General features: G+C 41.0%; 1 protein-coding gene across 1 annotated transcript; it reads right to left on the bottom strand.

The window, feature by feature from the left end:
* Window positions 1-279: 279 nt before the first annotated feature.
* ISL1 (ISL LIM homeobox 1) lies at window positions 280-11,284 on the bottom strand. The gene is made up of 6 exons (XM_024210122.2): window positions 11,132-11,284; window positions 10,160-10,349; window positions 7,138-7,397; window positions 4,499-4,785; window positions 2,901-3,068; window positions 280-719 (listed from the first exon to the last, which is right to left on the bottom strand). Exons 1-6 carry the CDS (start codon window positions 11,157-11,159, stop codon window positions 603-605), a joined length of 1,050 nt encoding a protein of 349 aa, XP_024065890.1. The 5' UTR covers window positions 11,160-11,284; the 3' UTR covers window positions 280-602.
* Between the last annotated feature and the right edge of the window lie 1,598 nt (window positions 11,285-12,882).

Below are 12,882 nucleotides of genomic sequence, written 5' to 3'. Positions count from 1 at the left end.
AAACCCCAGCTACAGTACATGCTATAAGAGACCCAGGAAACAACCCCTTAAGAGTCAACTAAAAAAAAACATTGCAAACCAATGCAGCTCCTGCTTCCTGCAATGAATCTTTCAACCATGCGGGGCTAGATTGTCTTTTCCTGATGTTGTGAAACCTATTGGAGCTCCTTTTTGGCAAGGCAATGACCAATAAGAAACAGCACCATTCGGATTAGGATGGAGTACAGACAGTCTCTCTATCTCGGTTTCTTTCTATGTTCAGTCAAATGAAAAGATGCTTCTTTTTTTCTGAGATCCATGAATACAAATCCTCTACGTTTTAAAAACGTCTTTTCGATGCTCCTGTGATCACTGGATATCATGTATTTATTTACTCTTTTAAATTATTATTATTCTAGTAAGATCCCATGATTGTCTTCACAGTGTTGCTACCATTTCACCTTGTCATTTATAACAAGACTCCGTGCATTTCTGGAGCGTTCTTTGCTAGGTTCATTACAGGTTTATTAAATACTTTTAAGTTTCAGAGTCCCAACGTGATAACTTTCCCGCTCTCTTCAACAGGGGGAAATAATAATAAAAAAATCTGAATGAATTGTTCCTCATGCCTCAATAGGACTGGCTACCATGCTGTTAGGTGTATCTGGGAGCTGAGAGGACATTGATGCTACTTCACTTCCGGTGGAATTGGAACCTGGTCCTCCTTCTGAAAAATTAACCTGCCCAAAAGAAAATAAGGGGAGGGGAGGGGAGGTTACAAATGTAGTTATAGTTATCAATTAAAGGCAGGAGGAGAAGAAAAAGAAATGCAAATACATAAGCAACATGCACTACAAAGGGCATCATCCAAATCCCAATGAAATCAATGGGAGTTTTTCCATTGACTTTAATGACTTTTGAATCAGTCCCTAAATCAATTCACTGAACAAAATAGATTTCTAAAACCAAAATGGGTGGGGGGGGGGAACGATGACAAAAAACTGTTATTAATTAGACCTGTTTTCTCAGGTTTTTCAGAGATCTTTGTATTCTAATTGTTTGGGAATTCCCAACAGTATGTTGCAGTCAATTATTTAATAACCTTGTGTTTTCTGACATGAAACTGCAAGGCTACTTCCCACTCCTCTTTGTGGTGCATAATACAATAAAAACTGGCACAAGGCTCTATGAGCATAATGTGTTTTCTTTTCAACAAGCCATCTTCTTCCCCAAGGGTGATGGGGACTCCATGGGTCCATATTAAATGAGAGTGAATTGGGTAAAAAGGGTAACCAAAACCACTGTGAGTTGAAGATCAGATCTTAGTCTAACAGTGTCCATAATATGGAGAGTTTAGCATTTCTAATACATCCACAATTCAGTTTGCTCCTTCTTGGTTAGAAGATTCTGTGATTAAGGCCCTGCCTACATAGCAGAAATTTGCACCAGCCACTTGAACAGCCACTACACTGTGTCCATGCTACAAAATGCTCCTGGGGCATCTATTTTTCAATCTATATGCTCTATTTTTGGTCAAGCTGTCATAAAAAATATAGGGCAAATTTTGCCTCCTGGTTACATCCCAAAATATTGAATTCTGTTGCTAGACCTAGTACCCACCAAAGGCCAGTCTATCCCAGGGCTTAAAGATCTTCTGTTCCATTAACCCATAATAAGTAAAGCAGACAAAGCTGGTCAGTGTTTTGTTTTGTTTTGTTGTTGTTTCTTTTCCCCCCTGCCTACCGGACGGCTTGGTTTAAGCAGGGGGACTAGAAGATGCTCTAGAACCAAGATGATCTGTATCATAGCATCCACAGAACAGGCTGCTAAATTACAGGGCATTCCAAATGGACATAGCATTCCAAATGGAACAAATTCATTCTTCAGCATCAGAATAAGAGGAAAAACATCATAAAAATTAGTGGGTCACTAAAGGGAAAGGTCTAGAAATATACATTGGTGCCGCAAACCTTTATTTTTATTTTCCAAGGGATCATTTTGAAAAATTGCTTGACCAATCAAAAACCTCTATGGTAATATTTCATTATTATTTGTTATCACTGTGAATCACTGAAAAACCATACACAACGTACCTTATTATTTTAAAGATCTGGTTTAAACACACTTAGGCCAGGAAATTGAGTTAAGGTTGAACTTCTGTCCTTAATTCACCTTGTTGAGCCTAAGTATTGCAGATGATATGGTCCCATATGAGCTGCCAAATGACGTAGGCATAAGGAAGTGAGTTAAGAACAGAATTTATTCTTAAATTTCTGTTTTCTTGTTGGTTAAGCCAGTCCATTAATATTGTTTGGCTTTTGCATGTGACTATGTAATAACAATTCCCTTTATAAAATATAAGATATAATTTCAGATGGGGTAGATATAAATATCTGCCTAGTGGTACATACTTAAAGAAAGATTTACACTTTCCCACCCTCCCTGTTTTAAGAATCTCATGGGTCTGGCTGACATTATATTCATATAGTTGAACTCAATTCTGTACTACATAGGCAAAATGAAAAATGTGGACCCAATGTTAGTAATTGCTGTTGTAAGTTTACAAAGAGTAAAATGATGAATTGCTTATAGTTTTTAATGCTAGTCTCCTCCATAGATTTGCTTTAAAATTTTATGACTATAATTATCTTAATTACTCTTTCAGACCTTGTTTATGGGCCTGATCCAAAGCCCATTAAAATCAATAGGAGCCTTTTTACTGACTTCAAGTGGGCTTTGGATGGAGCCATATAAAATCCATTTTATTCTACATACTCACATATTGCAATAATGCAAATATCAGGAATGCATTTATAGTCTCGGGTTCATATCTCGCAGCACATATACACCAAGTTTAGAGAATACCCAATATTCTGCCCCGTGTATACATTAGCATATTCAGTCTGGGAACTAACACTTACTAGCTGCTGAAAAGCAGGTTGATCTATGTCACTCTGCAATGCGAAGTCACTCAGTACTTTCCAAGGAGGCTGGTAACTCTGCACTTCCACTGGGTTAGCCTGTAAACCCCCATCATGTCTCTCAGGACTAGCAGCCACCATAGGAGTTCCTGTCATTCCTTGAATATTCTGTAAACAACCGACCAAAAGATGTTAATGAGCTTTGTTAACTTTATTGTATATAAGCGCTGAGTCAATAAACTGCTATTCTATCTTATCTATACAGTCGCCTTTATTTACATAGTTAATCTGCTGTGAATGTCCTACCCTAGTCTACTATAGGTCAGCCTATTTCTGCATTTATCACACTGGAAGCTTACTTTCTTTCTCCTTAATCCTTGTATTTCTTCATGCCCGGTTGCCTAAAAGGTTATTAACTACTTACACCAAATACCACTGCCTGGCGATACAAGCATGGCAAGGAACAAGAAACGGTTAACAACCCTGGGTTTATATTTTGCATCCATGCTGGCTTTCTGTGTGACCTTAACTGGGTGTATAACCTCTACGCTACCAACCTCGGGTGCCTGAGTAGCTTTAGAAAACCTTTGTGTATTCTAAATGCTACGGCTGTTATGTACAAAACGACTCGGAGCCTTGAGGAACAGTGTGCTGATAACATTGTGTTTTATTGCATTCTAACACGGTAAAATGAATCTCCTCAAATCCCACTTAACTAGGCAGCCTTATGAATTCATAGTCTTTTTCAGGTCAGTCAATATACTGAATATAGAGGGAATAAGTAGCTGCTTGTGTCTTTCACCAACAGAAGTTGGTCCAATAAAAGATATTACCTCACCCACCTTGTCGCTTCTTGAAAGGCTCAAACGGGGAGAGGGGGGGAAAGGTTGCAAAATGGAGCAAGGCAACTTGTTTTGCTAAATCCTGCAATTTAAACGCGAGACAGCTTGTTTGCATCAGGTGTGCATATGCACACGTAAATAACTATATATAATGTTGAAAATACTCTGACTAGGATGACAAATCAAAATCTTTCCTTTGCATTTGTCTTTTCCTACATTGGGTGCAGTTGCTCACCTATACCAATATGCACGTTATAATATAGAAAGTGCTAAGAAAATGCATCAGATTTGTGTTTTTGACTCCCCCATTGAAGAGGGGAAATGCGTCTTTTTCCGTTAAGGAGTCCATTGCATTTGCAAAATAAATATTACACAATGCTCGGCTTAATTACATCCCCTAAACTCTTCGGGTGTCAATTCACATTTACTATAATGCACACTGAATCCTTAGCCCCACCAAAAGGCGTGTCCGCTTCAGCAGGCGGTGTAATCCTCTCGCTATGGTCTATTTTAATTGCATTGACAACAGAATACGTGAGTAATATTTACAGTAATCTGCAGGCAAACCAACTTATAGCACATCTGTACTTTTTAAAAATGGAGCTCTCACATAATCAGCGGCATTTATCTGCCCAGACAAAACCAAACCCCAGAGAAGGCTGGTCAGAGGTGGCCTCGGTACAATTTCAAGATCAAAGGATCATTTCCACTTCAGGAAGGAACGTTCCATTAGGATCACAGGCTGCAGCCACTTACAGTTTTGTCATTGGGCTGCTGTTGCTGAAGCTGCTTCATCATGATGCTCCTTTTTTTGTCCTTGCATCGCTTGTTTTGAAACCAGACCCTGATGACCCTCGGGCTGAGGCCAGTCATTTCCACCAGTTGCTCCTTCATAAGCGCGTCGGGTCTGGGGTTGGCGGCGTAGCAGGTCCTCAAGGTGTGAAGCTGTTTCTCATTAAGCACAGTCCGGACTCGGGTGGTCTTCTCGGGCTGCTTGTGGACGTGGGGTCGAAGAGCGGGCTGTCTGGCAGAGATAGGTTCTGCTGCAAGGGAAGGGGGGAGGAACGAACACGATCCCCATAAATAAGAGGCAGAGAATCTATAGAGAGTCAGAGTTTTGTGGGGTAGATCCTTACTGAAAAGGCCATTAAGGCATTCAGCTGAGTTCTTGTCCTTATCTCTCCCCTACCAGCGGATGGAATCACACCACAATTGGCATTTTTTACTGTACAGACAAATAATGGGTGTAGGGGGACAACAAACAAACAAACTGAAGATCAATCCTGTATTATCTTTGACAGACCAGGAATATTCTACTTCATAATAGGCAAGGGGTGGGAGGGAGGACGTATTTATTTATGGAGACACCACAAAAGTAGATAGTTAGCTTAAAAGTTTTAAACGGGAGCACTTTGCATAATTTGTGTGCCTGCCTGTTGTATGTAGACTCTATCACAACACGGCCTGAGACCTTGAGCACAGTTACATGCACAGGCTACCAACAGTTTTACACTACTGCTCCAAAACAAAGGAAACGTATCCATTGTAGAAAACCTTGTATGTGAAAGGCACATTCCGAGAGCCCAAGAGAAGGGGCTGTTTGGGAAAGTGGAGGTTCAAGGTGAAGTTATGTCACTTAAAAATCTAAGGTATTGCAAAATCATAAAAGGGGAAGGGAAAGCATGGCGATTGGTTATTTTCATCGAAACCGTCGGGAAATGCAACCAAATGGACATTGTCATATCGAAAGTTAGAAATACATCGTTTTTCTGATAGTGCATAGAATCTTTTTTTTTCTTCAGAAATTAAATTGACTAGAATACCCTAAATGTCACTTGGCCAAAAATAAAGGGTAAACATTACTAAAAGCTTGGCCAAGCAGTGTTCAATTTTGTCCTGTAACACCGGGTTTCTATTTCTCCGTGGGCACAGCAAAACAGCAAAGACATTCGATGAAGACCGAACAAGATCCCCCAATACTGGTAATTTTGTAACTGGAGACACAATATTCCTTATAAGACATGCACAAATATGCTTGAAGGAATATGCATAATCTGTCCGAAATTCTGGAATGATTAGCTATCTGTTTCTCTGCTATATATACATAGGTCACTTGAAAACTGTTCAGAAGAGGCATCTGTGCCCGTAGAAACATGGCTGGGTTTGTAAATATCCCTTAGCGTTAGTTACCTGAACAGCAGTTCTCCATTCCAATCTTGTGGTGTTTATTTGTCTGTGAAAGATGTTCCCCTTCCTAAAGCTAAGTTTCTATAAATATCTAATGCACAGGTCGAAAACTAAAAGTGTAAGTAAACCTGTATGTTGGTCGAGTCTAAAGTTGCAACGCGGAGTTTAAGATGAAATTCTCATCAAATCACATAAAACGTTTCAAGAAGGCAGAATCACTTTAAAAGGCAATTAGTGAAGATTAGCTTGTTGACAGTTTTAAATTACAGCCTAAGTGCTCGCCTGTAGTTATTAAGTCTATCCCTTTTCGGACCCCTTTTCTACCAATGTTTTAAAACAACCTGTTCCAAATGTGATTTTGGGGAGGGGAGGGGCGGGGGATGGAAAGGTATTTGTGATTTAATACTGAAGTGTTATATACACATTCGATTATCTATCTATCTATCTATCTAACCAACCACTTTCAAAAGAGGAAATTTATGCCCCAAAGGGTCCACTAGTTCTCCCAGGGCTCTCATTAGACAAATGCACATACAACACCTTAGGTATGTACTTCCAGTGAACCACTAGATTTCAAAAATTTTAATACTGGCTTATATGTGTGTGTATACAAGTATTTATATAAACCCGATATATATACAGGTATATATATATCGGGTTTATATAAATCTATATCTATCTATATATATATCGGGTTTATATAAATCTATATACACCTATAATGTATTAGTGTGTTTATATAAATACATACACACATATAATGTTTTAGAGATAGATATAAAACGATATGCCTTCGGATATATACATGTGTGTACATAGATATAGACAGGTGTGTGTATACCTGTTCTATTGTCATATGTGCCGTTATATTGTCACCTATATGTGCATATATGGATAATGATATTATGTGTGTGGTTCTAGCATTTATATTTCTATAGGAAGGCTCATCCATATGGAGAGAAATCTACAGCTGTGCCTGGCTCTACACAGCACACACGTGTTCTATAGAACACGCCAGACGCATGCATACACATATATGTCTACAGGGCTGTAGGGTACACACACACAGAGGCAGAGGAATGAAGGAAGGGCTGGAACAAAGCCCTGGTCGCTTTCGCTGCAGAGCCGATAGATGCACAGAGTGGCTGTGGCCTGCAGTCGCAGCAGCTCTCTCTCTCTCTTTCTCTCTCTGTGGACTGGAGGAGTACCTGCCATCTGCAGCGGTCTGGCGGGATGAAGGGGGCTGAGCGGGTCCCCTGCTCCCAGGCTGGCCCTCTCCACCACGTCGTGGTCGGCTCGGCAGAAGAGGCCGTCCTCCCGCAGCGCGAACTCGTCCCCTGGGATGAGCTGGCGGCTGCAGGCCACGCAGCGGAAACACTCGATGTGATACACCTTGGAGCGGGCTCGCATCACGAAGTCGTTCTTGCTGAAGCCGATGCTGCACTTGGCGCACTTGATGCCGTATAACCTGAGCAGGGCCCGGCCCAGAGACAAGAAGGAGAAAAGAGGTTTCACCCCCAGTCGTGTGCAGCCCCCCGGCCCTGCTCCACTCGCCACACGCCGCCCGCTAGTTAAACAAGCCTTTACAGCACAGAAGCTAGAAGGGGAAAGGAATAAAACGGATTCAGTTACCGCCAATGCCCAGATCTCGCCGCTGTAAAAGGCAGCAGAGCTCAGACGACCCCCCCCCCCCCCCCAAGCCCCCCCAAAACCAAAACCCCCAGGGGGGATTTCCCAAACCCCCCTCCCTCCCCCACGCCCGGAGCCGCCAAGCAAGGGGGGGGGGGGGGGGGGGGCACCGGGCGCTCTCACACTGGGCTCAGGGCACGTTGGCTGCCCCCACGCTGCTCCAGAGCTGTAGCAACCCGCTTGTGTATAATATGTAAAATAAAGGCTGGCTCCGATGACAGAGAGTGACACTCATTGCACAAACACAAACCTATTAGCCTCCCCTTTTTTTTTGAATGAAACCTTCAGGAGTTTTGCCGCCTCCTGCACACTAGAGTTTCCAGTAGCTAGAGTTTTACTTTTCCCTTCTCAGGACACCGAAGGAGGAACTTTTCTAGGCACTACAGGTCTCAAGATTCTTTCTACCTTCCGCCTTCTTTCTGTCGCGTAACTTTTCTATTAAAGTGCGTTTTAAATGCTGCGGCGTTCCAGCCTTTCTCCTAATTCAATCTTTCCACTCTCCCCACCAGTACCACCTTAAGCTGAACGCTAAGCCTTCAAACACAAACGAAAGGAAAACTGCCTTACAGAGCAAATAATTCGCCTCTTTGTTTTATACATCTTTAATAGCTACTGTGTTGTAGCTTGAGTCCTCTTCGATACGGAAAGAGGGGGGACATTCCAGGTAGCAATATCTATCTACATAGACAGAGATATCTTTCTATTAGCTGTAGTTCTGAGTCATATTTCACAGCTCCTCGGTGTATCGGCTTAAACTGAATATTATTTAGCTAACCTCTTTGATTAACAAGGCAAGTTAGTATAATTCTAAAAATATATGCACACATACGTATATACGTATTCACACACTCCTAAATAGTTTACAATATGTATATATACATAAACTCTTCCAAATACCCTCTATAATGCACACAATCTCTGTGTTGTGTGTATGCCTAGAGACACACACACATATTTACACCTTATTTGTGTGTGCATGTATAGCAGAGTGTGTGTCACACACAATGTATTCAATTTCTACTCAGATCTAAAACTTCTGAATTATAAGATGTCATGAAAAATAACGAAAGAACTGCTCGATCTCCAAATATTATAGCTTAATAGGTACAGGAGTTATTTTTTGCGCATATGCTTGACAATTTTATATTTGCTCAGAGTCTAATTCAAGGTCGCCTAGCACAAATTGTACACTTTTTATTTTAAATAATTTGAACAAATGAAATTTCTTTTGCAGAAACTTTTCAAAGTTGCAATTATTTGCTCATTTCCCCTACTCAATGAAATTCAAACAGGAACGAAAAGACCAGATCACACTCCCAAACATTTTCTCTCGTTTGAAACTGGGAAAGAGTCAAAGAAGAATGTTAAAAAATAAATAAAATAAAATAAGATAAAAACACTGCTCCCAGATACGTTTAAAAGTAAAGCTAAGAACGGAGTGGATTGTTCTCAACATTGCAAAACTTTGAGGATAATTTCACAACGTGGCTTTACGGAACCAACTATTTCTGATATGTGCATTGGAGGAACTCAAGTGGTTTATTCTAATTCGGAATTAAAACGAATCTACAAAGGTATCTTAAATGGGTGATATTTATTCCTGAAACTTCCTGTAACAATGTTTTGGCCATACAGCATAGGTAATATACAAAGTTCTGCTATACACAAACCTAGCAGATGACACCAAAGGCTAGCAATAGATAAACATGACCCAAGAGCGCAAATAATAAATACCCCCAAAGTTCTGCTTTGGTTTCGCTATAGTGTTAGGATTGGCAACTCTCACATTTTATCAGTTACCAGATTTTAATGTGAGGAAGGAAGCAGTTCCATTATCTAAATATACCCAATTGTTCGCGAACAGATGATGGGCAATTTGATCTGCTCTGTCTAATTCATCAGCACAGATAAGATAAGAAAGAAAAGGTAGTCAGATATCACCAACGGGTTAATATTTAAAAAGATTACTTGCCAGTTATTTTAGCAAAGAAACATTGTAGTCTATCTTTTAACCTTACAATAAAAGGATCTTCCTTCAGAACTGAATTGTAAACTTCACCTTATTTTTTTTAAATAGGCCCTGCTGTAAATTGGTTTATTTGTCCGTTCATTTTTTTTTACTGCATACATGTTTGAAGTGTCTTCATTCTGTATATGATTTTGCCTTCCTGTAACTCATACAACAAACACACAGAGATGCAGGTATGTGTTTAAAAGCGATCAGCTCTGTGCCTGAATAGCTATACTATTTAAATATATATTTAGATGCTATCCTGCTTTGTTAGGACCACAGCACACATTGCAGGAAATTGTGCTTTACCAGGAGAAGTCCTTACAAACTCTAGCTATTCCTGACTTTGAGTGTTTTATATTTTTCATTTTAATTTATGGAATAAACTTGACTAGAACTTTTCCCCTTGTACCTTTGGAGAACTAACTTTTTTTTTTACCAAAAAACAAAACAAAACAAAAAAGCACTCTCCCTCTGTCTGTCTCTATATACAGTAAAATCTAACCAAATAAACAGCGTAAATGGCGTACCTGATATAATCTCTTTTACAGTAGGTTTTGCCATCCCTAACAAAGCACGTACAGGTCTCGTCCAAATACTGATTACACTCTGCACACTTCAAACACGCCGCATGCCATTCCAAATCCGGAGAAACCCTCAGAATATACTGATCGTGAATTTGATTGCCGCAACCAACACATAGGGAAATCAGACGTTTTTCTGAAATGAAAATAAATACATGATTGACTAACCGTTTACTCTCCTACAGAGATAAACACACTTTTAGTGTCGATCCCTTATAGGGCATACTCTGTGAGGTTTAGATTTTTTTAAAAAGAGCATTGCACTTTTGGATGGTAATTGAAGTGTGCCATCAAAACCTTGCCTCATTTAGAAAGGAGGCGGGGAACGTATGTTAAAATGCAGATGTGAACAGCTTTCGGTGTGAAGCTTCTAATTTTGCAAGCCTCGCACACAACCCAAACTCCCTCGTTTTGCATTTTTCTTCGCTCCAGGGGAAATCGTTTTATATATATATTAAAAAGGGTTTGGCTGGAAGCGTTGGGAACTGAACGCGTGGATGTTTAAACCCCTCTCCGTATAACACAGGGCTCGATATTGTGAGCAAGCTTAGACAGCATTACAGTTGTCACTTGCTCTCCTTCGCACGCCTAATGCTAATTCGCCTAAATGGGCTAGGTGCTGTCTATTCAGGCAGACCCACTGGAGTCCAACGCGAAGATAGCTACATCTCCAGGGCAGAGGTACCATTAAAATCCTGCCTGCGCCCCAAACTTTAAAGGCACCCAGGACCCAAGGCTATGGAAATAGAAGGATAAGAGGTTAAAACACAGCAAGCATGCAGGCATGGCAACAAAGGCACCTTCTCTCCCATTCCTGTGAAGTTCAGATGAGCAGCTCATAGCAGCTCCCTGCCTGACACGGTTACAACAGACAGCACATTGATTCCAACAACGGTAAAAAAAAAAAATCCTCCTTACTTTTTGGTGGGTCTCCCATGTCTCCCATATCTGTAAGAGGGGGTATTGTCCACAGTGGAATGGTGGTGTGCGCTTTCGTTTTAAGACCCCAAAGTAGGTTTTAAAGCGGTTGCTAAAAAGAAAAGCAGAGCGTGCGCTATGGGCAGCAGCCGGGCTGCAGGGGCGCTGCTGGCCGGGCGGCACTGCCCTCTCTCGCGCTGCCGGGCAGTCCAGTTTTGCCCGTGTGCTGGGACTGGAAGAGGCGCTGCGGAGCCGGACTCAGCGCTGATCGGGCACTAGTCTCTTCCTTATCTCTTACTCAAACTTCTCTGCTCCAACTCGGCTAGATCTCCATTGGCCTGACGTAACGCGCGGGGACGTCAAGCCTGTCCCGCGCCGATTGGTGGAAGGGAGCGCAGAGCAGCTGTTCTGATTATCATATTTCAGTCGCTGTAGCCTTGCAACGCTGCTGCAGCGGCTCGGGGGTAACTTTCCCACTCCTCATTTGTGTTCCCCTTTAGACTTTATTCTTGCCACTCGTCTTCGGGTCTCCTTCCGAGCGCCCCTGGCACCCTTCACTTTACAGTATTGTCTCTGTTCCATTTCTTGCTGCTCTTGTCAGATCCCCCTCCCCACTGAACTTTTTTTTTGGGGGGGGGAGGAGAGATTCTGGCTATTTACATTTCGCTATTTAAAATTCCATATTTTGGGGGGTGGCTCCAGCTATTTCCTTCCTTGGTATCTGTCTTTGCCAGGCAGCAGAATTTGCCCCAGTTAGATGAGAGGCTCACCTACTTTTGTCATGGGATAAAAATAAATACTCGCTGTATTAAGTCACAGATACAAGGTTTAATTGTTTGTCTTTCCCATTCTCCTTTTTTCCCTTGAAACTGTGAATAGTGCTTTATGGATTTCTGCTAAACACGAGATCGAAAAAGATGATACAAATATTTACCTTAAATTGCCCCTCAAAATCTCTCCTTTCTATGTTTTCCCCCTTTTCAAACCCTTTCTACGTCTTCTTTAGTTTAAGCCGAAGTTTAGGTCTACCCACTTTCATCGGTTCGACAATAATTTATCCCCCCCCCCACACACACACACGTAATTCTACCCTCTTTTTACTATGTTTTGTCTGGATTTACAGCAGTGCAAATGCTGGAGGTAATATAAGTCTTTAAATGTACCTCTTCTTTGAGAAATGTGGAGACTTTCATTAAGTTACTCAAGGGAACTAAAATATAAGAAATATTGTGTAGCTGGTCCCCAATAATATTGTTTGTGATTTTTCAGTTATGCACATCGGTACACAGGCACTCCTAAAACTAAAGTCCTTGTAACTTTAGGGCCATGAAACCTTCCACAACCAATGTCAGTGACCCCTTAAAGGGCTGCTGGCTTAATAATTTGACTCTCAATTATTTAAAGCTTTCAAATCTAGTAACACACATGCATATTTTTAAAGTTTAAGGCACTCATTTCTTTATATCTTTGCAAAATTCAGGCTTTGATCATACTATGACCTGAACCTCTCTTAGTTGTTAAATATGTGAAGCTGGATCCTCCTCATACCGTTATAACTCCACTATGCAAAATGAAACAATACCTTACATAATTCTTTTAGGGTTTGTTTGGAACCCGCTTCTGTCTTGTTCTATATGGGTTCTTATACCGCCGTCATCACCTTATTATCTAAGCGCCTTCCAGCTGGAGGCTTCTAAACAATGTTTATCAGCAAAATGTGTTTTTTTTTTCCAGCGTCCCTTTCTTTTAAA

This window comes from Terrapene carolina, unplaced genomic scaffold, assembly GCF_002925995.2.
Source record: "Terrapene carolina triunguis isolate 2854851 unplaced genomic scaffold, T_m_triunguis-2.0 Scaffold69, whole genome shotgun sequence".
In the NCBI taxonomy this organism is placed as follows: domain Eukaryota; kingdom Metazoa; phylum Chordata; order Testudines; family Emydidae; genus Terrapene; species Terrapene triunguis.
The sequence above is the reverse complement of the archived record's forward strand: the minus strand, read 5'-3'. Positions and strand labels throughout refer to the sequence as shown.

Coding starts and splice junctions, on each gene's coding strand:
- ISL1 (XM_024210122.2), bottom strand. CDS start 11,159: ATGGGAGACATGGGAGACCCACCAAAAA. Junction 4,786..7,137: donor CAGACCGCTGCAGATGGCAG/GTACTCCTCCAG, acceptor CTTCCCTTGCAG/CAGAACCTATCTCTGCCAGA. Junction 720..2,900: donor AACCTGCTTTTCAGCAGCTA/GTAAGTGTTAGT, acceptor TCTTTTGGGCAG/GTTAATTTTTCAGAAGGAGG.